This window comes from Populus trichocarpa, chromosome 2, assembly GCF_000002775.5.
Source record: "Populus trichocarpa isolate Nisqually-1 chromosome 2, P.trichocarpa_v4.1, whole genome shotgun sequence".
Lineage (NCBI taxonomy): Eukaryota > Viridiplantae > Streptophyta > Magnoliopsida > Malpighiales > Salicaceae > Populus > Populus trichocarpa.
In genome coordinates this window covers 3377874-3405407 of record NC_037286.2, presented here as the reverse complement: position 1 = coordinate 3405407, position 27534 = coordinate 3377874, and the positions used below count along the sequence as shown (strand labels likewise).

The 27534-nt window shown below is 35.7% G+C and overlaps 6 protein-coding genes and 1 long non-coding RNA gene across 12 annotated transcripts; 3 read left to right on the top strand and 4 right to left on the bottom strand.

Moving 5' to 3' along the window:
• Positions 1 to 486: 486 nt before the first annotated feature.
• On the bottom strand, positions 487 to 3802 carry LOC7480028 (F-box/kelch-repeat protein SKIP30). Of its 2 annotated transcripts, none has more exons than XM_024596024.2 (2): positions 3531 to 3802; positions 487 to 1923 (listed from the first exon to the last, which is right to left on the bottom strand). In XM_024596024.2, the coding sequence occupies exon 2, from the start codon at positions 1843 to 1845 to the stop codon at positions 808 to 810; it is 1038 nt and encodes a 345-aa protein (XP_024451792.1). In that variant the 5' UTR covers positions 1846 to 1923; positions 3531 to 3802; the 3' UTR covers positions 487 to 807. The 2 variants fall into 2 exon arrangements, with proteins under 2 accessions (XP_024451792.1, XP_002300832.1); XM_002300796.3 differs by having other exon boundaries at positions 487 to 1927; positions 3531 to 3801.
• Positions 3803 to 6570: 2768 nt separating this feature from the next.
• LOC7480027 (non-specific lipid transfer protein GPI-anchored 5) lies at positions 6571 to 8250 on the bottom strand. Its single transcript, XM_002300795.2, has 3 exons — positions 7172 to 8250; positions 7037 to 7087; positions 6571 to 6877 (listed from the first exon to the last, which is right to left on the bottom strand). Exons 1-3 carry the CDS (start codon positions 7488 to 7490, stop codon positions 6747 to 6749), a joined length of 501 nt encoding a protein of 166 aa, XP_002300831.1. The 5' UTR covers positions 7491 to 8250; the 3' UTR covers positions 6571 to 6746.
• A 148-nt stretch (positions 8251 to 8398) lies between these two features.
• LOC7480025 (non-specific lipid transfer protein GPI-anchored 5) lies at positions 8399 to 9609 on the bottom strand. Its single transcript, XM_002300793.4, has 3 exons — positions 9161 to 9609; positions 8922 to 9065; positions 8399 to 8729 (listed from the first exon to the last, which is right to left on the bottom strand). The coding sequence occupies exons 1-3, from the start codon at positions 9477 to 9479 to the stop codon at positions 8602 to 8604; spliced, it is 591 nt and encodes a 196-aa protein (XP_002300829.2). The 5' UTR covers positions 9480 to 9609; the 3' UTR covers positions 8399 to 8601.
• Positions 9610 to 12893: 3284 nt separating this feature from the next.
• Positions 12894 to 14149, bottom strand: LOC7480690 (non-specific lipid transfer protein GPI-anchored 15). Its single transcript, XM_002300792.4, has 3 exons — positions 13728 to 14149; positions 13498 to 13638; positions 12894 to 13238 (listed from the first exon to the last, which is right to left on the bottom strand). The coding sequence occupies exons 1-3, from the start codon at positions 14044 to 14046 to the stop codon at positions 13105 to 13107; spliced, it is 594 nt and encodes a 197-aa protein (XP_002300828.1). The 5' UTR covers positions 14047 to 14149; the 3' UTR covers positions 12894 to 13104.
• A 1042-nt stretch (positions 14150 to 15191) lies between these two features.
• LOC7480024 (non-specific lipid transfer protein GPI-anchored 16) lies at positions 15192 to 16905 on the top strand. 2 transcript variants are annotated; one of them, XM_052450490.1, is made up of 5 exons: positions 15192 to 15668; positions 15758 to 15784; positions 15935 to 15994; positions 16132 to 16225; positions 16438 to 16905. In XM_052450490.1, exons 1-5 carry the CDS (start codon positions 15350 to 15352, stop codon positions 16634 to 16636), a joined length of 699 nt encoding a protein of 232 aa, XP_052306450.1. In that variant the 5' UTR covers positions 15192 to 15349; the 3' UTR covers positions 16637 to 16905. The 2 variants fall into 2 exon arrangements, with proteins under 2 accessions (XP_052306450.1, XP_024450871.2); XM_024595103.2 differs by having other exon boundaries at positions 15199 to 15668; positions 16132 to 16598.
• A 956-nt stretch (positions 16906 to 17861) lies between these two features.
• On the top strand, positions 17862 to 18541 carry LOC112326588 (uncharacterized). The gene is made up of 2 exons (XR_002980305.2): positions 17862 to 18186; positions 18317 to 18541. It is a non-coding gene; the product is annotated as an uncharacterized LOC112326588 (long non-coding RNA).
• A 2518-nt stretch (positions 18542 to 21059) lies between these two features.
• On the top strand, positions 21060 to 27146 carry LOC112326609 (FCS-Like Zinc finger 7). 4 transcript variants are annotated; one of them, XR_008058484.1, is made up of 4 exons: positions 21060 to 21444; positions 22254 to 24674; positions 25977 to 26104; positions 26844 to 27146. XR_008058484.1 is itself a non-coding variant. In XM_052450350.1 (2 exons), exons 1-2 carry the CDS (start codon positions 21170 to 21172, stop codon positions 22354 to 22356), a joined length of 378 nt encoding a protein of 125 aa, XP_052306310.1. In that variant the 5' UTR covers positions 21060 to 21169; the 3' UTR covers positions 22357 to 24984. The 4 variants fall into 4 exon arrangements, 1 of the variants encoding a protein (XP_052306310.1); XR_002980358.2 differs by having other exon boundaries at positions 25977 to 26108; XR_002980357.2 differs by lacking the exon at positions 26844 to 27146 and having other exon boundaries at positions 25977 to 26277.
• Positions 27147 to 27534: the final 388 nt, after the last annotated feature.

The window sequence follows — 27534 nt, the reverse complement described above, 5'->3', positions numbered from 1 at the left end:
GACTGCGACAGCCACGGAATCCTGGGACGGCTGAACTGAAATTAGGGCCGGAGCTACCTCTACGTCTCCATTGTTTTCTCCTCCTCCAACTTGAGTGTCCTCCATTTTTGCTCCTGTTAAACAGTTGTTGCTGATAAGGTTTCACCTTTCAGGGTTTAACTGTATGGGCCTGAGAAAAAAGTATACGTGCTCACCGAAGCATATTTGTTTTATGTATTGGGCCTATCCAGATTTCAACGATTTATTACCCCATGATGCCAGGTTTGACTTGTCCTGTCATGTGCACCGTAATTGCATCAGATGACGCATAGTCAGAGATAACTTTTAAGCACAACACAAGTTATCAAATCAACCCATTGACAATGGAGGAGGGTTTTACTTTTCAGATCATGGGGGCACTACTGCGCTCGAGCCCAGGAAATTTAAGAGAGAGCTAGTCAATGAGCACAGATTTTCATCTACAGGAATATTATGGAGTGGAAAGAATAACAAGAAACCAGCAGATACAATTTGTGCAGATTAAAAAGAACAAATGGTTCGTTAATTGTCATGCATGCTGCTACTAAACAAATTTCATGTACCACTGCTGCCGTTAAAACTGATTCAACACATTCAGCTTTGCCTTCCAAATGGAAGTTTCCCTCAAAAACTCCTAAAGTTAACAGAAAACAGAGGCAAAGATTATGGCTCACGGATAAAACGGGATAGCCAGTGAAAGATTTACATTCCTTGTCTCCAATAGGAGGGAACCGATGCCTTAACAAGGGCACACTTCTCACACCAAAGAAACAACAAGAACAAACGGGGTTAAATTCTTAGCTGTGCACAACCACGGATTGTTCCTCGGCACCGTGTCATTGGAGTTGCCTGGCGCCATGTTGGTCTTTCACCCCCAACTGTCAAGATATCAACATCAGACACTGGCTTGATATCCCAATTCCATCGATCAGGGCCAATCACCCCTCCAATCACATACATCTCATCTCCTAACCCTGTCATTGCAAATCCAATCCTTTTCCGGAATTCAGATGCTGAAACTACCACTTTCCTGGTTTTCCCTTCCTGCTTGACAATTAGTCCATGGCTCATCACATAAAGAGCATCATGAACAACTGCCATTGGACCTTGGAGCCAACCATAATCCTCAACGGTCCACCCAGACCCTATACTGTCCAAAACTTGTACTGTTGACAAGCCCCTATGCAAGACATGCAACTTCCCCCCGATAACTACTCCAGAGCATGCAGAATTGTGAGTTCGATGGAGATCAGGTATCGGGACCCAAACATCCTTCTCTGGATCATACATTTCTGCTTGAGAAATTGATTTTTGGCAGCTGGTGAAACCACCAGCAACAACAATTTTTCCATTCAAAGCACAGCATGCAAACATTGCTCGGGGCACCAGCATAGATGCACGTGCTGCCCATTCTCGTAATACAGGATCATATGACCAGACTTCATTTGTTGCAAAGCTTCCATCTTGATCACCAGTTAATGGGTCAACAGCATCACTACCACCACCAAGCACAAATAGCTTTCCTGCACTACAGACAACACCAAAGTGCGCAAGGTGCCTGATCTTAGAAGGGAGAATAGGAAGGGTTATCCAAAGGTCTCGGAGAGGGTCATAAAGCTGCCACAAATTCTCAGGATCGAAGGCACACACGCATAGCAGATCCTCAGCTGAACCAACCTCCTGCCGGGCTTTAAACAGCTCAGTGCTACGCACAGCAGCTTGCCATGAACGAGAAACAACCTCTAACTTGGGATGGAGGTAGAAGGGAACCCGTGCAATGCACCTGATGGCAACAGCGTCTGGAAGACCTTCAATCAGTTCAGACATACTAACCAATGTTGCATCAGTTTCATATAGTTTCTTCACTGCTGATTTTTTGCTATACTGATGACAGCAATGCAAAAGCTATCTGACAAAAAAAAAGGCATGGACATGGTTATATGAATCAATTCATGGTTCTGGAATTTCAAAATCAATGTACTAATAAAGGTGCATCCAATTTTTGATGAAAATAAAATTATTACAGTTGTCTTTTCACTGCACTCTAAAGCACTTGGAAGAGAAAACTCATCCTTTAAATAGCCACCACCATCATCAAACAGAATGGCGAGAGAATTATATTGGAAAAAAAAGGAAAAGAAATCCAGAACATAAAGATTAAATAGGACTACGTTCAATCACTTGTTTTGGTATGCAAAATTGTAAATCAGTGTCTACTAACACCTGAAGTCAAAATCTAGAAGCAATTATTTGTTTGCAGGTAGCTGTATCATCTTTAAAAGAAATTGATAATCCCAGATAAGAAAAATTGTCTAAGAAACAAGTTTCTAGGCAGGACATTTGATGCCTAATTACGACATTGAGATGGATCTGATCGTACATATAAACACTGTCTGGGAAAAAAAAAAAAACACAAAATTGCCTGCAATAAGTAACTAAAGGTATTATCAAAGGATCGATACTCTATAACAGCTTTATCCAAGTCAATTAACATCCAACAAGCATTACACAAAGGAAGAAACAGATAAAAGAACGCCCAAGGCAAGAAGCTAAATCATCATAAGCAATTTCATTCCATGGATCACCAAGATCATACCACATTCACACTAAGATTGTTAGACATCTTCCTTGATAAAGAGATAAGTCAGTGAACTTCAATCGATGACAGAATATGACCACATGTTTTCACTTTCACATGTCACAGTCACAAATTGAACTGTGATAAGCAATCTGGTTTTGCAATTTTCTCCATATTCTTGAGCAGATTCATTGAAATGCACCATAAATTCATAATTTATTTGATTCCACACACAAACTAACTTAACACAGGTAATCATAGAAGCATTTGAGATAACAATTTTGTGGAAGGAGGATATGGAACATCGAATACCACAAATCTCATTTCACGTGCCTGCATCTAAGAGTTTACTAGCTAAACATAAATTAATAAATTCTCAAAGTCCTAAAACCTTGGAACATAAACTAAAAAATCCCATAGAACAAAGCTCAAAGTCCTCTTAATTAATAAATGCTGAACCCCAAATATCTTAAGACATGCAAATCACCATCAAAGCCCTTCTTAGTTCTAGTTATACCTCACACACATTTATGAATACCCAACACAAGAACCAATGCAACTCGCAATCTCACCTATAGTTTCTGAAAAAAAAAAATAATAAACTCGACATCAAAGCCAAGCACACTTGTATCGAATTTATGCCAAGGTCTACTAAAATTCATCGACCAATTAAATGCAAGACAAAGAAAATCAAAATACAAAGGCGCTAAATTCAGCCTCAGAAACAAGTAATACAACCCAAAAATAACCAGACAGAACGTTCTTCACTTCAAACGCCAAACCCACTTCCAGTTCACCACAAACAATAATGGGTATTCATTAATTTCAAAATCAAATAAAAATTTCAGCAAATCACCGTCAAATTCTGTCCCAAGAAAGCAAGAAATGAGTTAATTTCCTTCTGCCTGCACAATAGAAAGACAACATGCTTTACCTGAAACCCAATAAGATTCGGGGCTCTGTTGCTTAGATTTCTACAGACACGCAGAGAAATCAAAAGTAGCGTAAGTTTGCCTACGAGAGAGACTTTCACCGCTAAAACTGAAAGAAAGAAAGAAAAAAGAACACACAGTGCTTGATGGGCGTTTTTGTGATTTTCTTTAGCGTTTTATTTATTTATTTATATGTTTATTTTCAAGTCTTTTTCTAATTCGTGCTTACCCTAAAGTCTAAACCAGAACACAGGCCTTTGAGGATATTTCTTAGTCCATTTTTTTCTCCCTTCACTGCAATGCCATTTTTATTAATTAAAATTAAACCGCAATCTTTGGCCGACACGTTCATGGCACGTGGTTGAAATGCGCCAAGAAAATGTGTTTTGTTTTTATTTTGTTGATCTTTGGTTTAAGAAGCTTAATTATGATTAGTGTTCCCACCTTGGGCCCTCTCTTAACTTGTCTGTCAAGGCTTTGACAAATTGTTTGCAGCAACCCAGCAAATAGTCTATCGTGCGACTTTAGATTATCAAATAAGATAATTAATACGCATTGAAATGGATCTTAGGTGATTGCTAACCATTTCTTCTTCTTCTTTTTTAGATCTTGTCATAGAAAAATAAGAATTCATTTATGGTTTCTATCCAATTTCATAAAAAATTAAATTATTTTCTGAAGTTCACAGCCACAGGTGAAAACCAAAAGGGTTGCTTCGGATCATGCATTCAATGACATTTTTATAATGTAAAAGAGCGTTAAATTTACTGGCCCAGCAAAACTGACCCCAGACGATTACTGGGCAGTAGACAGTGTCAAGGACCTGGTTCTTGCAGGCTACAGCTAGCTGGCCCCATGAAAAATCGAACCCCTATTTCTTGTGGTTGAATTTGAGTTGTGAGGTGCGGGCGCACCGCATGAAAAGCGTGGAGGTTTATCTGTTGTGATTTCAAGTTTTTTTTATTTAAAAATATATTAAAATAATATTTTTTATTTTTTTTAAAATTAACACATCAAAATAATTTAAAAATATATTAAAAAAATAATTTTTAATAAAAAATAAAAATTTAAAATTTAAAAAAACATAATTTCAACCGCCTTCTCAAACAATCTTATAACACATGCTGAAGAAATTTTTCACCAGGTGCATCACGTTACATGTTTTTTCATGAAGTGTGAAGCACACATTTTTTAAAAAACATACACTTGGCGAAGACAAACGCGGAGAAATAATCTTGGCGGTATCACATATCTTTTTTTTAAAAAAAATTATTTCCCAGGAACCATTTCCCTGTTGAAATTTGACGGCAGGGGCAGAAGAAATAATCTTGGCTTTTGATTTCGTTCTGCTGTCATGCATTATTTACATTTATCTTCTGTGGGTCATGGATTACATGGTTACTTACGTAAACAGTCATCTAGAAAGAGTAAATTGTCCAGAAAAGGTAGGAAAAGAAAAAAACTACGTCGACATCTTGTTCTGTTACAGTGTAACTTTCCCGATGAAAAATGGAGTTGCCGAGGACCTGTGAGTGATTGGAGGTCTCAGCAAGGCAACGCGCTTTGACTTCCCCGTTGAAATTTTTAAATGCATGAGAAGAAAAAAAAAACAAACAGCGCCGATTGGTCGAATTGATGCGCTTCTGGAGGTTCAGGCGCCGGTTAATTCAATTGCAAAGTCATTTGTTACGGTCCCAAGAAACTTAAGCATTAAGTCCTCCTCCGAATTGAAATAAAAGAGTGCTTTAAGAGAAAACAATAAAGAAACATCACATCATTGTATCGAAATAAACAAATAAAAACTAAAAGAAAAGGAAGGTGCTGTCGGCTCAATAGTTTATTTTTGTTGTTAAAATTATTTGTTTATTTTAAAAAAATTAAATTGATATTTTTAATCATTTATGATGATTTATATAAAAAATAAAATAATTTTTTAAAAAACTATTTTAATACATTAAAAAAACTCTTTAAAAAAATAATCTGCATCATAATACATATAGAAAAGAATTTTAGATTATTGAATTAATTTATGGGTTGAGCCTGTTATTTTTTTTAAATAAAATCATTTTAAATTTTAATTTTTTTTATTATGATCTAATTAAATTTTACCGAGCTAACATTAAAATTAATTTAAATTAAAACTAATTTAGATGTGAATTAAAGTTTTGAATTATGAATTTTGGTAGTTAACCTACTGGGCCATGTTTAAAATTATGACTGGCACACCTATTAGTCTATTGACACGGCATGATATATGTCTTTTGTTGCTTGAATGACCAAAATGACCCGCCATCTAAATTCTGAAGTCGGTAATTTAACGGACACTCCTCTGGCCAAATGATAGTCGTTTATTCGTACTCTCACTGTAACAAATTTACTGGAACACGCTTATGGTTGATTAGGCAAACATATCTGAATTGCTTCTTATTAATTGCCAATATATTTTGCTTGATATTTTCGTGAGTTGTTAAAGAAATATATTTATTTTATTTTATTTATTAAAGGTAGAATAATATTTTTAATTTAATTTATATATAATCTTTTTATATTTAACTTAAAGGAACAACTATAGAATAAAATGATAAATGAAATCCTAACTTCATCTTCTTTTATATTTATATTATTTTTAATTAATATAAATGATTTAATCCAAACGAATAAGGTACGAAATTATTATTAATTTCACATTAATTTTATATTTATATTAAATACTAATGAAAATTTTATTTCACATAACCTAAATTTTTATTTTGAGAGTATGATGAGTTGTTTTTCAAAGTATTTTTATTTAAAAATATATTAAAATAATATTTTTTTATTTTAAAAAATTTATTTTTAATATCAGCATATCAAAACAATTTAAAAACACAAAAATAATTAATTAAAAAAAATATTTTAATTTTTCTTAAAAATACTTTTACAATACAAAAACAAAGATTACCTTGAATCAATTACCGATTACTTAAAAAGCGTTGCGTCGAATTGTATGCGACACCGACTTCAGTAAGCAAATTTTGCCTCTAATTAATCTCCAGAGCAGTATGAAAAACCAAGAATCTTTTATTTATTGGTAATAGGAGTATACATATGATCAACTCCAAAAATGCACCCCCAAAAGAATTATGCTATATCTTACACGCGCACGACTCACTCATGCCAAAAGAAAATGAATATTCGGACTCCCATGTTACAGTAACAGTACTAATGGTAGCAAGAGATCATATGGTGACCAGGGTCGAAGCATATGACGTGATGAAGAGCAGGAAGAAGAGTCGAGACATTGCCAACTTCGTAGAGTTTGCATCTGATGTTCCATTATCCGTTGATGGTACTGTCTTAGATCCACTTCCTGCACTCAACACGCAAAAAAGTATAAAAAATGGACTCTTGTCCAGTGGTCCTGATACTAGAAGTAACAAAAAATAAGATAAAACTATGTTGTGAGTAAATTCGAGTCGCAAATTGGAGATTTGTTAACATAATTGGAAAACTTGATTGAATCTTGTACCTGTAGGAGGAGAATTTGGTGTTCCTGATGGAGAATCTGTGGGCGAAGAGGCTGTTCGAACAGATGATAAAATGAATTAGCTATTTGCATTGAAAGGAAATTATATTAGAGCTTGGATTACTTGCAATTGCTTACCATTACAGCGGCCAATAGAGGGAGTTCGAACATTGCAAGCACCAGGGAGGGCCAGAGCCTGAGTCTGATTAACATTGACTCCAAGTGAGGAGGCACCGCCATTGACGACCTCACATAGACATTGAGGCTGCGACTTGACAACATTCGCAAGCTGTGTACAACATGATGAAGACGGGGTCGATGAGTTTCCTGTAATGTAGTTCAAACATGGGGACATGCTTATGATCACATTGGTGCAAGATGATTGTGCCTTAGCTCCTGCCCACAAAGTTCCGATAAGGGCTATAGCAAACATAACCTCCATCCCTCTAACTGCCATTGGGTCAATTCTATGAAAGTTCTTGGCAACAATGATTTAGAAATGTAGAGAGAAGAATGTTTTCTTCGGCTTGTAGGGGATGAAAAGGCCGTGGTTAATTTATAAAGGGGAAGATTGCGAACAAAAGGTTGGCAGCTGGCTAATATGGTTTGCCAATTTTTCCTACTTTATAACAGAATCTTTGGTAAACAACTCTCCTACATTTTCCCTTTATTTTAATGAAGTTGAACTAGTGTGTCTCTCTGGTTCGTTCAGCTTGCCTTTCAGTGCAGAATCTACACCTCATAAATCAGATGCCGAAGTTGGTCTAAAACTAAGCTGAATGCCCTCTTTATAGCACACCTACTTTCTTTTTCGTGCAAGGCATGAAAGAACAATAAAAAAAATGCTATCTTGTATGTGTACTTTAATGCTTTAGTGTCCACTATGCCACCCATGGTCAAAATATAGATGCTGAAGAGCTCGTATGTTCACTAGTTGATCAGTTTCAATGGATGGCTAATGGATGAATGGATAAATGGTGAAAGGATGATTTTGGATAGCTTTTAATTTTCTATCTTAAGAACTGAATGTTTATATTTTAGAAAATCCTCCTATTCATATGCCAAAGCTATTTACATAAATTATCCAGGATAAATTTTCTGCAATTTGTATGGTAACTTGAATTTCAAATACGATTTAAGGCAATAACTTGAGTATACTAATTTCTTGTAGTAAAATTTGTAAGACAAAACACCCGATCATTGAATCTGAAATGCTCTCTCTCTTTTTTTTAGCAATGTTTAACTCTGTTCTTCTAGCAATTAGCAGTTTCTGTAATTAGTTTCATTGTCTGCTAATCCATAAATATTTAGATATATCTCAACATTTTTGTAGCTTCTCAATTTCAGATAACTAGAAACTGTATCTTGTAAGCTGTTAAAAATTTCATGTTTCACTTCAGTACTTTCAGATGCAAGGACAGGGGTAGCTTGTCATTCTCACAAGTTTCGACAATCAAACAACAGATGCAACATAAAACAGCAACAATGCAAACTCCACATAGTTACAAGTGAAAATGAAGTAGCAAACTGGGAGAACAAGCTCTGGCGATTCTTTGTAGGTAGAAAGCTCAGAATCTAACGATGCCCGAGGCACATAAAGCACTGATAAATACGAAGATTGTGAGATGAGGTTGCATTCTCATAATGCTCGCATCTGATGTGCCTGTTGATGTTGGGACTGTCTTAGATCCACTTCCTGCAGTCATCAATGAAATAACATGTCAAGTTAGAGAAACAGGATGTAATGTATACAGTAGAGATTGACATTTATTTTGCTACAAAACTTTCACATATTTTCCTATGTGATGATTATAGCTGGCCTGCCTATTTTTGTTTAGGGAAAATATTGGACTGCTTGAATTTTTCTAATTCCTGAAATGTTATTGACCTGCTGGAATGCTTGGTGTTGATACTGTAGTGGGAGCTTCGGGTGTTGCATCTGAAGAATCTGCTGGAGGACTCAGCACTGGAGAATCTGCTGGAGGACTCAGCACTGGAGAACTTGCTGGTGAAGTTGCCGGAACATTAGCAGCTGATTAAACATAACCAAATATTAATAATATGTACCAATCTTCTTGTTATAAAATATGAGATGTAATTAAGCACAAGCACAAGTCGACACTCTACCATTGCACTGGCTAGCTGGTGGTGTTTTCACATTACAAGCTCCAGGGAGTGCTAGAGCCAGGGTTTGGTTAATAGCAATACCAAATGAGGATCCACCCCCATTGACCAATGTACAAAGACACTGTGGCTGTGATTGAACAATAGTAGCTAGCTGTGAGCAGCAGGAAGATGATGGAGTCGAGGAATTTCCTGTAACATAGTTCAGGCATGGTACTAGGCCCATGAGGGCGGTGGTGCAGCCTGATTGAGCTGTGGCTCCATGACAAAGCATCATTGAAAGGACTAGCATTAGACTTAACTGAACCCCTTTTGAAGCCATTTGGAGGTGCTGAATTATGTGGCAAGCAAGGAAGCTAGAAATTTGAGGAGAATAGGATCTTTATATGTCTAGCCGGGGGCAGTTTACGCACAGGAGCTCAGTTCTGTGGTTTGAAGAGACTGAGTTCAGGAGTGGATTTATAGTCCGAGGCTAGTGTGGAACAGAATATTGTAGTTATATATGGATGGCCAACTTTTACTAAAATATTGGGGTGCATTTGGTAGAAATTTTGCAAGAAGCTCAACCATTCTTGCTACTTGAAAGCTAAGTTCCTTACTATAGAAATTTTGGTGGAAATTTTCCGAATTATCTTGTTTATCTGTTTTAACAACCGTACTTTGTTATCAGACACCAGTGATGATGCGTTGATGTGTCAATGGAGTTAAGTGTAAGATGGTTGGCTGGCCAACTATTTTTGAACTCGTGATTGTTACTTACTGTTGTCTAATTAGATTCAAGATCAGCAATTTTTCATATTTCTGGATGATTTTGGGAGCCGTGGAGCTTTTGAACTACCAGCTTTGAATATGAGGCTCAGGCTACTTTGTACGAAAGATCAAGAACACAGTATGTGCTGTGCATCCGATCAGATGGGAACTGAAGAAGGTCACACTTGCTCCAATATTGTTTACATGTAGCTGAAAGCCCACGAGAAATTTAGAAAAAAATCCACTAAGCAATGCAAACTGATAGGAGGTTGCTGGTCCCTAAGCATATAAATTGAAGACCATCAAGTACTGCTGAAACCAATGTCCAAGAAATTGGGTTCTTATGTATTTTCACCTAAAGAAACATTCGTAACTCATCTTGAAAAACTAATCAAACTTGAAAAGGTTGTAAATAAATCATATGCATATAACCCGTGGGTGTGACTCTTCAATTTCTTCCTCAAGTATGATCCAAAATATGAGGAACAAAACGTGGCTGGTTCAGAATTTGGAGGAAAGAACTTCATCTACGTTATAATTTGATCTGGCAAATTGTACATGTTACAAATGCACAAGGATGGGGTTGGAAATCCTCCGAGATAGATAAGCTTTCATGTTGAAAATGAGCTGGTGGCTGATATTATGAGGTGTGGAGTGATTGCAGTGACTGGAAACTGACATAGTAAGTCCCCTTAAAGGTTCGAAGACCCTTCAATGGTGAAGAAAAAAGTTTCAAGGGGCTAAAGTAAGCTTGGTATATACATGTGCAGCAGATAGTGAATGCTACAAAATAGTAATGGAATGTTGATGAAAAGAATAAGTTCTGAAAAATTAGAACCTCTCACATGAGAGCTCATGGACGCTTATGCAGTTATGCGTACATAAGCCACGACAACTTGTGTAGAGGTAAGGACGGTAGAGTCAGCTTACTTAGAAACATAGTAGATTGGTGGTATATTCATGTCATGTTCGTAGTACTGTTCATAAGAAGAGCAAAAAGAAAAGGTTAGTTGGTAACAAGACTTCTGGCACATTTTGTCATGCCCAAGCGGCGGGTCTGTCTTGTCATGCCTGCTGATTAGGCTTTTATTTTTTTCTGTTTGTAATTGGACTCGTTCATCCCACATTTTGTCATGTCCACGCGCCTGTCATGCCAAATGATAATTATCTGATTTATCCGCTCGTGATGATTTTTTTTTATTATTATAAACATATATAAAACATTATAGAAATATGATAAATTTATCTATGACATAAAAAAAATAAAAAATCACCCAAAAAACCAAAATCAACAAGAATTCAAATATTAATCCGAACTCAAATTTGTTTTTTCACAAACTTTAATGGTAAAAAAACACATGATATGAACTCCCTTCATTAATGAAACAATTTAACACAAATATCGTCCGTTTTGGTGATCTAAATTGGTGTTAACGATATTTTTCTCTCTTTATCGTCAGAATTCAATGACCTCTCTCTCTCTCTCTCCTCTCTCAATCAGGGACTATAAAAATAACAAAAATAAACTTTTGTATCAAAATTGAATTGAAAAAATATTAAGGTATTGAAATTGTATAATTTGCATGATTTTTAAAGTTCAAGGATCAAAGTGTATTTTTTGCGAAACTTATAACATGTCATCCATGTTTGATCCTTTTTTCATGTTGGTCCCTCTTCTTTCAATCTCATCTTTTCATAAGAAGTCAAAATTAATTGGTCTTCAATTAGGACTAAATCGCTAAAAAAAAATTAAAAATCAAATTGAAAAAAAAAAAAATTGTATAACATGAAGAGTAAACTTTTGCATAGTAAAAAACCCAACCCAATTTTATGGGTTCACTAATGGTAGAAGAATTTGTGAAAGCATTTAACGATTAGTCTGAACTATATGAAAGTTTGATGGAATGGTTTAGGGTTTTACCCGCTAGTTTTCATTTATAATGTTATAAGATATTTTCTCTACAAGTTAACTTAGTGATTTGTTGATGAGATGCTACCTCCTAGAAGATGAAAAAACATAAATATTTTTTTTTATTAAAATGATTTCATTTTGGAGTTTTCTTAAGTCAAAGTTTGGGCTCACTTGCTATCTAATATTCAACCTAAACCAAGACTTACAACTAGGCTTATATATTTAGGTTAAGCCAATTGGTCAAGTACCGTTCTCCATTCCAACTTTTTTTTTTTCTTTTTTCTTTCACATCACTTGGTTATAAAAAAAAATATTTGAAATAATTTTGGGAATTGCATTGCATATTTAATTAAAAATGAAATTAATTTAAAATTAATCAATTTTCCCATAAATCTCTAGTTAATAACTAGGAATTGGAAATTGATAGGGTAAGGAACTAGAGATGAAATATTGCAAATTTTTTTTTTTATGAATTGTTCGTTCAATTAATTTCAAATTAGTCATATCTTGCTCACTGCTCTAGAAAAAAGAGGAATCTTCTATCTATTTTATTTATTTACTCAGTTAAACCGACGATTTCTTAGTGAAGCAGACAGCAACAGCCACCAGGTTTCTCGGTACATCTCATACCTTATCATCTGCCGGCTAATTTCAAGAAATACCGCTCGGCATTGCGAAAGTTTATAACAACATCAGGTGTTCCAATCACTTGGAGTTCATTTTATTTACGTTTTCTCCTTTGCTTTACTTTTTTGCCCGCCCTGATCATATTTCCACACAATTCTTAAGACTTCGTATAATTTTTCGATGCAACTCCCTGAAAATCTCATTATTCCACAGCAATCTGCTGGCGGAAGAAGATGCGCATGCTTCATCCTCTAGAACTAGAATGGAAGCATAACAAAATTGGTAATCTAAAACTTAAACTGCAATGAACTATTTATAGATTTCTGTAATGTGATGTGAACTTTCTCATGATAGCTGAGGGGAATTTTTCCTGGGATTGATCGTTCTTTATCAGAGGTTCCCATCTTCAAGTGCTAAGGAAATTGGAGATTGAAGAATTGACAATGGTTTTAGGAAGGAACCAGTACGGCTTTCATTATTCATTATGCAAACCAAACAAATAATACAATCACACTGTACAGGTGATGACAAGAATCATCTTTAACAGAATTGTACAAAAATAAATAGGATCCGGTAATCATAATCGATGATGCAAAATTAAGGGCACAAATCACTCTGGAAACTTTCAAAGTATAATTCCACAAACCACTTTTGGGACTCAGAATTTGGTAACAGTTGAACCACTCCATGCCACAAAGAGAACGAAGAGCACAAAATGAAGGGGTGTTTTGACAATACTTCCATCAGATGTTCCAGTTGATGATGGGACTGTTTTAGAGCCAGTTCCAGTTCCTGCATTTATCAATTAAGAGCTGACCTCAGAATTCGTTCCTATTAACATTTATAAATAGAAATTGCTTAGACTGATGCTTTCATGCATGTGCTTATTTAATTTTTGTCAGCCGTATGAATTTTGGTTCATGCCAAAATTACATTTCGTCTCATCCATATGATCAAAGATCAAATTTCAATTCTTTATCAATCCATGGTAATCGAGTAATTATCCAGCTAAGCTTGCAAGGCTTGCACAATTGACATTTCCTGAACATACCTGAAGCTGAAGGAATGTTTGATGCTGATGGAGTAAGAGCTGGCTCGGGTGTCTGATCAGATGAATCCGCAGGTGAACTGGCTGGTGAACTGGCTGGTGAGCTTACTGGTGGAGTTGCTGAAGCCGTGGGTGCAGTGGCAGCTGTTTTACCATGATAAAGTCAAGTCAGTATGAATCTAACACTACCGTGTTTATAACACAGACAAGCAGGAGTTGAGAATTTGGATTACCATTGCACTGGCTGATCGGTGGAGTTTGCACTTTACAAGAGCCGGGGAGATTCAGAGCAAGAGTCTGGTTTACGTTGATGCCTAAAGAGGCACCGCTATTATTGAGCAGTAAGCAAAGGCATTGTGGTGATGTTTGGACAACATTGCCTAGCTGTGAGCAACAGGAAGATGATGGACTCGTTGAATTTCCTGTAATGTAGTTCAGGCATGGGGCCAGGCTCATGAGAGTATTAGTGCAGCTTGATTGAGCCATGGCTCCACCACATGTTATGGCTACAAGGAGCAGGACTAGACCAATACGAGTCCCACTTGAAGCCATTGACTGCTCTTGCAAGTTCTTGGATGCCTCGAATGATCTGGTAGTATTAGTCAAATGTCTGGTTGGAATTTTGAGTGAGAGGCAAAAGAAAGGAAATGGATTTATACAGGAAAGCTTGTGGAATAGAGACAAGGTTGTTGGTATATTTGGATGACCAACTCTAACTAAATCAAAGGGCTGTTATATAACTAAACATCTCTAGACATAAAGATGGCAAGTTTTCATTTGTCCTCGGCATATATTTTAATGTTCTGCTCAACCATACTAAGTTTACTCATTATATGACCTAAGTGCTCACAAAAAGGAAGGTTCCAATTTTCTTGTTACTCGTTATAAACAAAGCAATCTCAATGTTATGGTCACCAATGAATAGTTTGGATGAAGCTTCTACCGAAACATTCACTGGTCCTTAGAAAAAAAAAAAAAATAATATTTCACATTAAAAAAATTAAGAAACAATTTTATATATTATAAATAATAAAATTTCAAAAATTATTTCAAAATTTTTTTTATCCCGCATTATAAAGATATTATCTTATTATTTTAAGTTAAAATATTTAAATCAAAATTTTTTTTTATCTCATATTAAAAAACATAACTTTTTACTTGTAAATATAAAGTATATATACTAAAGGATTTCAAATTTTATATTAAAAAAATAAAATATTCTTTTCGTATTTATATAGCAAACTTTGAAATGAGTTAATAATCAAATAAAAAATTTGAAAAAAAAAATTTCTCTTTAATAAAAAAAACACATATTAAAATAAAATAAAAATCTCTTTTAGATTTTGCTGAGTCACCCAAATTCTAGATTGACCAGGCAAGTTGAACGGTTTTCTTCAAGCCAATTACTAGCTTGAATTTTAAATAAACAAACTCGATTAAGACTTCAGATCACCCGAGTCCGGGTTTAACCTGCCGCTGGGCCGGGCATCAAGTTGAGCTTTCCCTTGAACTAAGTTAAAAAAGCAGAGACAAATGATACAATTTACCAATGAACACACACACACACACACACACACACAAAACAAATTAAAACTATGACCGGCATGCCTAACATACCTAACTCGGACTCCTGTCCTTTAAAGACTCGGGGAAGTAAATAAAAAGCTTCCTTCAACCATGGGAAATTAGCTATAGTTGTTGAACTCCAGAACCCATTTCAAATCTACAAGTTATTTCCCTCCAATTCTTTTGCCCTCACCAATCTATATATGATTTTCGTATCTCCACCCATATAACCCGGTTCTTCTCTATACTCTTCTAATCAACAAGATTTGCAGCTCGTTCAAAACTACTAATGGAGGGGCTCAAAGTAATCAAATTGATGGCACTGTTATCAACTCTCTTAGTAATTTCAGTGAATGGGCAAATTAATACACCGTGCACCATGTCGATGATATCAAGCTTCACCCCGTGTGTTAATTTTATAACTGGAAGCACCAGCAATGGCTCACCACCAACTGCTAGTTGTTGCAGTTCATTGAAGTCACTGATGAGCACTGGCATGGATTGCGCTTGTCTACTACTAACAGCCAATGTTCCGGTTCAGCTACCAATTAACCGTACTCTAGCTATCTCTCTCCCCGGCGCTTGTGGCGTGCCGGGACAGTGTAAATGTAGGACTTAAAATCTACCTGCTAAGAATCTTTTTAGTTCTGTCAATGTTTGTTAAACTTTCTAATGATAATTGTATTGTATTTTACAGCATCTGGGACCCCTCTGCCAGCACCAGGTGGTTGAAAATTCATGGATCCTTTACAATTCTTAATTACTCTGGGAAAAAAATATGGAAACTAAAACATAAACTATATACGTTATTTGTCAACCTAATACAAATACTCCTACCTTGGCTAAACAATTTGTTTCACTGGAATATTGGCAGGTCCCTTCTCGCTAGGGCCAACTCTTCCACCTCCAGCTGCTGCTCCTTTAAGCCCACGAGGTAACCCCTGCTCTTGGATTTTGAAAAGAAAGATTATCTATTGGTGAAGACAAAAATTTGAATGTTTCTGTACCAGTAAGATAATACTTATGTTGAGAGTTCTATACCTGAACTACTTACTAAGTTGCTTTTGGCAGCTTCCAAAGCAGTAGCACTTGCTCCAGCACCAGAATCTGAAATTACTCTACCATTAACACCAGCATCCCCGCCGGTGCAAGTAGCATCCCCGCCAACAACTGCAGGGATCCGACCAGTGCTGTCCCCCCCAGCATCTATGTCATCCCATGTTTCGCCACCATCTTCCTTGCTAATATTTCTAGCAATCATGGTTTTCAAAAAATTCTATTAAGCTCCAAGTTGCTTTTGGCAGCTTTCAAAGCAGTAGCACTTGCTCCAGCACCAGAATCTGAAATTACTCTACCATTAACACCAGCATCCCCACCGGTGCAAGTAGAAGCCCCACCAGCAACTGCAGGGATCCGACCAGTGCTGTTCCCCTCAGCATCTATGCCATCCCATGTTTCGCCACCATCTTCCTTGCTAATATTTCTAGCAATCATGCTTTTCAAAAAAATTCTATTAAGCTACAGCCTCTTCATCTTCATCCCTCTTGCTATCTGTTTTGTTTTTTTGTTGGTGTGAAAACTTGACGAACACAGCTGATCAACGTCATGTTGTCAGAAAACAAAATAACAGAACGTAGGAAAAGAATGCCTTTGCTAATTCATTATAGTTCATCAGCTAAAGCTCCTTTGAACTGTAACGCCTAGACAAGTATGATGACACAGGAGTGTTTGATAAATTTAAGTACAAGGCAAATGATGGAAGATGAAGCCTGATACTCACAAGCAAAACAAACAAACCATTGGAGAAACCTTTTCAGAACTCTATTTAATTATGTTTGCACTGCATTGAAGTCGAGAAAAACTACAGACACGTAAATTGATGTGGCTGCCTAATTAATCATCCTAATATAGATTATCATTCCAGAAGGTTATAACACCAAAACATACTCGAGAAAAAAAAAACTGACAATCTAGGAGGAAAACCAGAATTAGAAGATGCCTATACTGAATTCGAATATTTAGGATGCAGGTGCATCGCTGGTTTTTTTTCTGATAGATTCCCGCCAGGCATATTCCTTGGACTATCTCTATCTTGATTACGAAATTTGGAGGAACCACTTCCTGCCTCGAACAAATCACGGAAATGCATTTATCCACTAAACCGATGGCTTCTTGAATTGCCACTCTACTGTGGCAGTATAGACGATCTCTTTTATTAACATATTAATATATTTTAATACATTCAAGATATCTATGAACGTTACACTAAATATTAATATTGTATTTTCAAAACTTTTGATCAGAAACCTATGAAAGAAAATTTATTGCAAGTTATTCTTGTCCATCTCCTACCAATCCCATGTCCTAACATGCATTTAATTACCTTCTCTCTCTCTCTCTCTCCCCTCTTCCTTTTCTTTTGTTACTGCTATTAATTTTGCCTGAGAGTGAAAAACAAGCGAGCTGGGTACAACGACATGTCCTTTAAATCTTTCTACTTAGATATGTAATGGCCCAGGAAAAACCTTTCAAGATCTTATTGTTGGTTGAAAGCGCAGCACTATAAATCACTCCCTCATCTTCCGGTTTTTTTAAATTGAAAAACAGGATATTGCTAAAAATATTTAAGCTGAACTTTTCGATCCGTCCCCTCTTGTTTTTTGGCGTGTGTGGTGCTAAGATTGGTGGTGATTTAAAAGAGAGTTTGACCAAGTTGCTCTATGCACCTGTACCATTCAATTCTTTCAGCAAATCCGAAAGGAATGCAATGGGAATATTAACCACAAGTTTTGCAGGAAAAAAATGGATTCAAACTGCACAAAATTAGACTCTGTGATTCTATAAATACCTCAATCCTTCGTTCTTCTCTTCGCATCATCCATCGAATCAAGAGAAGAAATTAAACACACGAGCAAAAAGGAGACAAGATGGCCAACAAACTCGTAGCAGTTTTTCTCATGTGCATTGTTGCTGCTGCAGCAATGCACCTAACCACTGCAAACAAGGTGGATGATCATTACGCAGCATGTTTCAATGATTGCGAGGACAAATGCAAGAGCGAGGGCAATGGCTACTCCTTCTGCGAAATGAAGTGCGACGCTGACTGTGTGGCCAAAGAGACCCTTCGTAAGCTACAAGATTCATGTTCTGTGGACCCTTTTTCTTAAAATTTGTTCTCTTATTAAAAAATAAAATCAATTCTCGAAGCAACATTAACATTTATAAATTCACATGTGTTTGTTTTAATATTGTGCAGTCAATTTCAAGGATTTACACTTCAAATGATGATGCTGACAAATGGCAAGCACGCAGTGCGACGTCGGACTGGCTGAGGCTACATACAAAAAAGCCAAAAAAATTCACATTATTATTATTATTATTATTATTATTATTGGCTTTGATGTATTCGTACTAGCCTTGGATGAAAAAAAAAAGAATAAATAAATAAATAGGACATCTTGTCTACTTGATTTTCCTTTAATTTTATGCAGCTGCCACAAAATTGCTTACTGGATAATTATTTGATGCGAGAATAAAAGTGAGCACATGATTCATATATAAAACCTCATGTATATATGTTAAAGTGTGATAAATAAATTATATTTCAGAATCTCGTTTAGTAATTCAGAATCTTAAATTGAGATAATTATTTAATATAATATAATAATTATGCTGATCAAAGGGCTACAAGATCTATCGCTTTAAGCTTTTAAGCTAAATAATTATTTTTCAATGCACAACATTATTATTTAGAAGAAATATTTTCATAGCCATTCTAGTTTAATTGATGGGCTAGTTGAGAAAAGTAAAAGAGGCAAAACACAAATATTCATCTTTCAAATAATTCCAGCTCCAATCCGAGCTATTTGTGCAATAAGATTCTTGATCCGACAAGGAGCTAGCTCTTTGCCACACAACCATAATGTTCGTGGCCATCAACGAGGTGGTCTTAGTAACCAGGGATCTTGTACGACCCATGTTCATCTATCCATCGAAAGTGTGAGACCCATAGAATTATTTTAAATTGTTGGCCCATTAAGTTAAGAGCAATTTGTTTAGTACATTAGTTTGGTCCAAAAGCTTGGTATATATAATATGGCAGCCATTTTCAATCCATTCCCCCTTCCCTCTGAACTGTCTTCCCCTTTCCTTTGCTGAAAAAAAAAATCTCTTCCAAACCCATGTTACCAACTGATTATTTAATTCCTTTATCTTGAGTAAGTTTTCTTAATTTTTTTCTATTTAATTTATGGTATTGTTTTAGATCTTTTCCTTTATACTAAGTTTGTTGAAAAATTAGGGTTTATACGAAGTTAGAAGTTATATTTTAATAGATTTTTTGAACGTGTGGATATATATATATATATGCGCGTGCGCGCATGAATATGAATATTAATTGATTGGTACAGAGTAGCAAAAAATTAATGTGTAATTTTGTTTAATAAGCCAGCGAACATTGCCCACCAAAGCAAACGATGTATTGTCTACAAACTCAAATTTTAACCATTGCTGTGATAGCTAAAAACTTAGGGCAACGTTTCTCTTGCCTAAAAAATTCAATTTTAATTTATTTTAACCTAAAACACCTCACCAACATTCTTAGAACACTACAAAACCAACCCGTCAACCCAAAATACCCAAAAAATAGTTCAAAAACTCAAAATCAAACCAAGTTAGTTTTGACTTCCTAGATTTAAATATATTTTTTTAGGCAATATTGAAGTTTTAAAAAACCATCATCAAGCCTCTCTCATTACATATAACCCGTGAAAACCAAGAAAAACATCGATTTTCTTTCCTATCTCTGGAATTCATCGAGTTATCTCTCTCCCTTTTTTCTTTAACCAGTGATTGAAAAATAATACAAATAAACTTCTATACCAAAAATGAATTTTAGAAATTTAAAAAGATCCAAATTGTATAAATTGTGTTATTTTTTAAAGATTGAGGATCTACGTGTATTTTTCAAGAAATCTTTGGTGCATCACTCATGTTTGACACCTTTTTCATTTCAATCCATCTTCTTCCAATTCCACCATTGTCTAAGAAATAAAAGGCAATTAGGTTTGATTAGGATCAAATCACCAAAAATAAAATAAAATTAGAGGGCCAAAATGAATTATTAAAAAGTAAATAGTAAATCTACATAATTTTGTGAGTTTATGAATAATGTAAATCTAAATGAAATCATCCAACCTTTTAATTAGTTTATTCTATAATGTTTTTTTTCCATTTATGTATTTTTGATCACATCTAGTCTGGAATGGTTATCTTTAATGCTATAATGGGCATCAACATCAATATGAATGGGGTGTCCATTCATGTTGGGAGTGAGAGTGAACTATTTAATAGCATTATTGATATATTTTCATCATTAATAGAAAGGATTTAAAAGGTTGAGAACGCAGACAATTTATAAGTTTCAATTACCTTCTTTATTATAAAGAGACGTGTTTTTTTTTAATATTTATTATGTTTAATATTTTTAATTTGATTTGTATATGTCTTTAATTTTCTATTAAACCATAACTTTAAATATAAAACTACAATCACCTTTCAAGTATTAAAAATTTATTTAGAAATTTGGTTGTGGTTAGTTTTTCGAGTATATAATAAATTTAATTGTTAGGATGGGTTTTTTTTTTTTCACCATAAACATTATTTTATAATAATATTTTTTTTCTTAAAGCCTCGGTCTTCATCCTAGTGGATAGAAGAGGAAAAAAGCTCCCCCTTCTTATTGGGTCTTAATTTTATTAAAAAAAATGTGGATAAAAACTCTTCAAATAATAAGATTCTAAACACTCCAAATTGGGAGGTATCTCATTGGTGACTTTAACTCTCTTACCATGCTCTACATCACACAGTACCACATCACCACCCACACCCAAAAACACAACTTAAAAGGTATCTCTAATATATTCGCTAACAACCAGGGGCCCCCACAGTAGCCTATATAAACCCTGAAGAGACACTCAGGCGCTCCTCTCCGCACGCACGCAAGAAAGAATTTCAGTTTCAGTTTCGCTCTCCTTTTGCTTCTCTCTCGTTCTTCTCGCTCAATACCCTAATTTTTGGATTTCTGTAAGATCCCCAAATTAATCAATCAATGCCAGGCAAGCGCTCTCGCTTAACTCATACGCAGAGCTTCAGCGACATTGGTTTCAGCAACCACCGACTTCCGCCGTGGGATGCTGGTTTCGTTGCTGATGACACGGACGATCAGTCTCTCCAGAGGATTATCACGGTCTCGCCTCCTCAGCCGCTGCTGCCAGAGAAAGAGAAGGATATAGGAGGTGGATTAGTGAAGACTGAGCATTTTCTTGATAGGTGTGGCTATTGCAAGAAGAGATTGAATAAAAAACAGGATGTCTATATGTACGGGTAAGATTTTGTTTCTTTTTATTATTTTCATTCTATGTTGCAATTATCGCGGTTTTTTTTTGTTGATTTTGGAAATAAAGTAATAATGCATAATTGATTTTGCATGTTGTCATTGTATCAAAGAATTTCTAAGAACAGAAGCAATTTGCTCTATTTTTTTTTTTTTTTATCAATATCTGAGAAAATTGCGAAATAAAAGTATACCTTGGAGTTTGCCCTCTGTCATGATTTGTATCTTTTTTTGTTTGCCTGTTTTGAGCAATTAAAGGCAAATTGATTAAGCAAAGTAGTGCTGTTAGGGTTAGTAGGGGATCATTCATGTGGCCTTCCTGAGGAAAAAGAACTCTATTGCATGTGATGCTTGCGGTTGCTGAGAAGGGAACCGGAAATAGGGAAGGAATAGATATTATACCTTTTCATCTGGTTAGATCACTTGTAAAAAATAGAGCTACTAACAATTAACTAATCTGTTGTGGATAAAACTAAAATTCATTGCTAATTTTTTAAATAATTTTTTTTGACAGTTAATTTACTGTTTTTCAGCAATGGATTTTCTGTTACTAAATCCGTTGTTGTTGACATTAAAAAAAATTATATAAATACAATCCGTTGCTAAATCATCAACTGAATTATTCTGCTGCTAAAATCCAATGCCAATAACCTATCTTTTAATAGTGGATGTTTTCCTTTTGGCTTTGCTTCTCTATTCTCTACCGTATATTTTTTGTATTTGCTGGAGAATGTTTTAGATGAATCTGCAGATTAGTGCATTTTAATGAAGTTGGAGTAACACCATTTTTGCAATGCAGTTACTTGGGTGCCTTTTGTAGTCCTGAGTGCCGTGATGCACAGATTGCAATTGATAAGGCAGGGCAGGAAGTTCGTGGACAATCAATCGGAACAAAGACTTGAAGCATCGGGACGAATAAATTGTATCTAGCTAGATAGTGCCATGGCGAACTAGATTTGGTGGTGCATTGCTGTCAAGTTTTTCGGATTGGCTTGCACCTGTGACTAGAGTTGGCATCCTTAATTTGCACTCACACTCCCATGACTAACATATCATTGGGCAAAGTTTCACCTGTTTGTTTTAGGATCGAAAACTTTTTTCTTTCATGATAGGTTGAATATGGATATTGCATTTTCCTGTTTTCATTGGAAAATGTGATTTTATGAATTTCTTGATATTTCAAGCTTAGAATTAGTCATGCATATATGATGAATTGGTTTTGTTACAGAATCGGAAACCTTATATCCTTTCATGCAGTTTATGTTCGCTCTCAATGATTTCAAATTTTCAACATTGAGATGGCTATTATATCGCGAGCTTGCCTTTTGCTATTGCTTCCTTGACTATATATCTAACTGTTCATGCTTCAATTTATTTGATTTCAAGCATCTTATGAAGTTTAGTTGCTGGATATGCTAACATTTGATTGATCACAAAAAAATATATATGAAAATGTCATCATCTTCACATGTATCGTGTGTGTTCTCCATCTTATTGATCGTTTCCCCCCATTTTTTCCCATATGAAACTTTTCATACATGGATTAGGCTCACATGGTCAGGAAGAAATTGGATCAGCCGGAATATTCACGACTGCAACTTGATTTGAATCCGGGCCACTCTAAGTTTGAATCCTTGTGTTTTTTCCTTCGTTAATTTCAAACAGGTTTTGATTTCTTATTAATTGTTTTCCCCCATTTTTTCCTATATGAAACTTTTCAGTCATGGATTAGGCTCACAGGGTCAAGAAGAACCTGGATTAGCCGGACTATTCACGACGGCAACTTGATTTGAATCTGGGCCACTCTTAAGTTTGAAGAATTCTTGATTTCTTGTGTTTTTTCCTTCATTTCAAACAGGTTTGAACTCTTTATTTCTCGATTTTTTTTCGAGCTGAAAAATAAAACATACGGGCTATGTTTGAATGGGCCTTTTGGAGCATCACTAGTCGATTACTTTACCCAGTCAGCGGGCTAGAGGACTATGCGAGGTGAGATTTTGAAATCGATCAGGCCCATTGGGTAGAAATTTTTCTTTGCCCACTGCTCTTACCCAAACGGCCCATTAGTTGTATTTCCTCTCACTGTTCCGCATTCGAATTCCACTTTGGAGCAACTTTTTCCAGTGTAAACTGCTAGTGAATCGAGTTTATATTCACAGGTGCTTTTATTAGTTTCTCTTTTACTCATCTACGTCAAATACCTGCAATTAAAAAGTTTGCTCGTTTTTCTTTTTCTGTGTTTGTTGTTTTCTCCCAAGTGCGTGGTAAGAAATGCCAGTTCCGTTAATATTGAAGAGGCTAAGCCCACAATAATGTTAATCCGATCTTTTCAAGTTCATCCTTAGTTAATCTTTCTGCTGTATCGAAAAACCGTGGTTAGCACAAAGTTCCTATGGATACTGTTCTTGTCGATTCCGTTATTACTCTTTATCTTGTTCAGCCTTAATCTGGTCTTTAATTAACAAAAACTAAATCATGCGGGGAACACTATAGCTGCTATCACGGAATACAATGGATTGCTACTACAGTGTTTCGCACAATTAATTAGGCTGGCAACAATTGCAAGAGAGGTATTTGTGATTAGAAAGACTTGAAAAAGAAGAAGACAATGATCTCTCAATTGCAAAAGAATGAAATTTTACAACTGCAGAATATTATAGTTTCAGAGGCAAAATTTACTTGCCGTACAAAATCCAAAACACCAAACCCGCTAACCCTAGAGAAGTCAATCAGCTTAAGCCTAAAGCCCATGAAAACCCCACAAATACATCGCTGATAAAACCCCAGATACCCAAGCAACCAACACAAACACCAAAGACCTCGCTGAAACCAGCGCAAAGCGATGGAGCTCGAGATCTGAAAGCGACGACAAAAAAGCAAAGTGAACCGGTGACAAAAAATCAAAGTGAACTAGAATGGTGGCGTGTTGAAGAGGGTTAAACCCTTGCATCACAGTGAGAGCCATAGAGAAGTCGAGCTGGAAGGAAAGGAAGAAAGATTCTTATATATATATATATCTCGAAAAGAAAAGTAGTAACAGTGGCTTTTAAATGATTTTTCCCACTTGAATTTGAGGTTTATGGTCTGTTGTTGATGATTTCTTTTGTTTTGCTGATTCTCGGTACTTTATATTGTTTATGTTTTGTTCTTAGGTTCTTGGGTTTTGTTTCGAGAAGGGCTACTGGGCTTGGTTTGTTGGCTGTCAGATTGTGGAGTGCTGGTTTGTCCGTTTCTCCTTCATGTTTATGCAAGAGTTTTTTACCGATGTTTTTTTCCTTGGGATTTGATTTCTGATTACATTCTGGTTATGGCTTTTTTTTTTTTTTTACAGTTAGTAGCCTGCCTTAGAAAAGAAAGGGATGTGATTATTTTTTGTTCGACTTGGTTTGTTCTTTTTAATGTTTTGTTGTTAATTTGTGCTTGAACATTGGCAAGAGCCCGTGTGATTTTTATTGTGGTGCTGGTTAGGGAGTCGAACATGCTTTTGGAGAATCTGTGTGCTTTGTTTGGTTAGAATTTATGGCTTTTTTTTTTTTCACTCCGTGTCATTGAAAACTTATTTTACAAATTGTATATTTGTTTTCCATCGTTTTGTTAGTTGTTTCTACATTTCTCTATTTTACTACACAAACTTCTTTGCACCCTGTGGTTGCTTTATGATGGTTTGCATTTCATAGGAATTTATGTAGCTCAAGTGAGGGGTGAGTCGCCCTCTTTTTCTTCGCTAGCTTGCGCTGTGTTGAGGCATGGTTTTCTTTATAATCAATTGTCTATTCAATAATTAGTAAAGCAAAAAATATGCTATGCCAACATAAAAATTCTTGGTTGAACTTGCTGCCAATTTTTTCTTCGTCGACATTCCATTGACAAAGAATTGCTTTACAGAATCCTAGATTAAAGGTGCATTTATTTTCCTTTCCTTTTCCCCTTTTTGTTTTTTAAGATAGTAATGACCCCTTAAATAGTTTTTGCACATTATTTTTTTTACCAAGTGTGTAAGGGGATTGATCTTTGCGTTTGCTTGAGAGGTTTGAAAAGCAGCATTGACTGAATTAAAAGATATCATAAGCAAGGAATATGAAAACGCAGATGTTTTGCAGTTTTAGTGAATTTCAACTCAGAATATAGGGTACTACGTACTTAGCATTGGTGACAAAGTATGCCTCAATTGATTTCTTATTGATTTTTGGTATTCAATATCTTTAAGTAATCACAATTGTGCTAGTGGAAACAACATCCTTTATAAACTCTATATAAGATATTATAGCTTTAAACATCATTTACGGCCAAGAACTTTTTTTTTTTTGCTATATGATAAAAGTTCTTTGTTGTCTCTGTTTGTTTTCATACCCCCAGCTGCTCTCTTTTTAGCATTTTTTTCACCTTTGTGTTTTCTCTTCGGTCTTTTTTACATCTGATGAGTATTTTTTTTCTTCTCCCATATACCTTTCAATGAGTATTTTTCCTTTCTCTTGCATTTACAAAGCACAGATGCCTCACTAACAACATTTTATGGTGACAGCCCTGACGTATGCGGTGAGTCTCCCTCCCGAATAAGCTGATTAATAGGATAACCAAGTTGCTTCTTCTAGCTGCGAAGCATCTGAACCACTGCGAAAAAAACAATGGTCTTCTGCGTCAACCCACGCTGTAGGTAACTCTCCATTTATTCTCTGCTGCGTCATAATAGTACAATATGCGTACCCCATCAATCTTAGTCCTTTATCAAACTGATATTGTGGATAATAGTTAAAGAGACTAGACTGTCACCTATTTTATTGAATGCCATAGTAATCTGAATTAGAGCTCTGTTGATTGCCGTTGTTGATTTGTTTTATTTTAGCTTTCCTTTTCCTTTCACTACGAGCTACGTTATGTAGTCACTTGTGCTTGATCAAGTGAACTATAATGCTCGTTTATATTCATCTTTGCTTGATATAGCATTCCACTGTCATTTTGCACCAACTCTTGCTTTTTTCAAAACATATTCTGCCTGAGCTGCATTGATTAAAACCAGTTGGCGCGCATTGCTTTAGTTGGACTGTTTGCCCTGGTAGATGACGTGTTTCACTTGGTTTTTTCATCACCTTGCTGTTGTTTCTGTGGTTGCTTATGGCCAGCTTTTCCTGGGTTGAACTTTAATAAATTGAGACCCGACAGTTGTTGACAGAAACGACAACTTATTAATAAGTTGGTTTCTCGCATGAGTTATTGTCGTTACACCTAGGCATTTGCTTAATTATACATAACATGGCTAGTTTTACGAGCATACAAAAGCATGTATTAGATTAGATCTCCTTTCAGATCTTTTCAATGGGATGGATAGCAATTCCTCCTTTTCAATCTTTTTTGTTTCAGCTATTAATTTAATCATGTTGGCCATTTGCAGGACATATAGCTATGTAGCCATATGAATGTACTTTTTGTGATGCCACATACTTTTTTCCTTCCTTCGACAACATTCTACTTAACTCTCTTGCCATACGCTGCTATATTTAGCTCTTTTGGATTTATCGAACATCTTTTTGTTATGAATTCCTCGAACAACAACCATGTTCAGTAAATGTAGCCTTTTGTTTTCTTATGCACTTAATATTCAAGTTTTGATGACGCATGACCATCTCTTTCATCTGCCTTTGCAATTGCTCAACCACAACATTCATTTCCTTACAATACAGTACCGTAATCTTGCTTGCATATTGAGAAAGTTCTTCCATTTTATTTTTTTTTAGTTTTTTTTTAGTTTAACGTGGGTGTCCGGGCCAGCTTGCGCGCACCTCGACTAATCTCACGGGCCCTGAAGTTAACGACCATGTAAGCCTTCAGTGGCCATCATATGAGCAACCACAGGGTTCTAACCTGAAACCACAGAGAAAACAAACTTTTTTATCCCAATTTTTTTTTTTGTTATACATCGATATTGTACAATTACCAAACAAACCCGCGGCAGCGCATGGACATCCACCTAGTGGAGTCTACTAGGTAGGAGAACAAACCTTTCACTATCCTTATCAGTTACCATGAAATTTTGGGTAGATATCCACATCCTGCATATCACGGATAAGCCCTAGCTACAGCAA

Excerpts from the sequence above, each read along its gene's own strand:
- LOC7480025 (XM_002300793.4), bottom strand. The coding sequence starts at position 9,479 with ATGGCTTCAAAAGGGGTTCAGTTAAGTCTAATGCTAGTCCTTTCAATG. Across the intron at positions 9,066-9,160 it reads ACCAGCTAGCCAGTGCAATG|CTGCTAATGTTCCGGCAACT; the intron begins GTAGAGTGTCGA and ends ATGTTTAATCAG. Across the intron at positions 8,730-8,921 it reads AACACCAAGCATTCCAGCAG|GAAGTGGATCTAAGACAGTC; the intron begins GTCAATAACATT and ends TGATGACTGCAG.
- LOC7480690 (XM_002300792.4), bottom strand. The coding sequence starts at position 14,046 with ATGGCTTCAAGTGGGACTCGTATTGGTCTAGTCCTGCTCCTTGTAGCC. Across the intron at positions 13,639-13,727 it reads ACCGATCAGCCAGTGCAATG|CTGCCACTGCACCCACGGCT; the intron begins GTAATCCAAATT and ends ATGGTAAAACAG. Across the intron at positions 13,239-13,497 it reads AAACATTCCTTCAGCTTCAG|GAACTGGAACTGGCTCTAAA; the intron begins GTATGTTCAGGA and ends TGATAAATGCAG.
- LOC7480028 (XM_024596024.2), bottom strand. The coding sequence starts at position 1,845 with ATGTCTGAACTGATTGAAGGTCTTCCAGACGCTGTTGCCATCAGGTGC.
- LOC7480027 (XM_002300795.2), bottom strand. The coding sequence starts at position 7,490 with ATGGCAGTTAGAGGGATGGAGGTTATGTTTGCTATAGCCCTTATCGGA. Across the intron at positions 7,088-7,171 it reads CTCTATTGGCCGCTGTAATG|CCTCTTCGCCCACAGATTCT; the intron begins GTAAGCAATTGC and ends CTGTTCGAACAG. Across the intron at positions 6,878-7,036 it reads ACCAAATTCTCCTCCTACAG|GAAGTGGATCTAAGACAGTA; the intron begins GTACAAGATTCA and ends TGTTGAGTGCAG.
- LOC112326609 (XM_052450350.1), top strand. The coding sequence starts at position 21,170 with ATGCCAGGCAAGCGCTCTCGCTTAACTCATACGCAGAGCTTCAGCGAC. Across the intron at positions 21,445-22,253 it reads CAGGATGTCTATATGTACGG|TTACTTGGGTGCCTTTTGTA; the intron begins GTAAGATTTTGT and ends TTTGCAATGCAG.
- LOC7480024 (XM_052450490.1), top strand. The coding sequence starts at position 15,350 with ATGGAGGGGCTCAAAGTAATCAAATTGATGGCACTGTTATCAACTCTC. Across the intron at positions 15,669-15,757 it reads CGTGCCGGGACAGTGTAAAT|CATCTGGGACCCCTCTGCCA; the intron begins GTAGGACTTAAA and ends TGTATTTTACAG. Across the intron at positions 15,995-16,131 it reads TGCTCCTTTAAGCCCACGAG|CTTCCAAAGCAGTAGCACTT; the intron begins GTAACCCCTGCT and ends TGCTTTTGGCAG.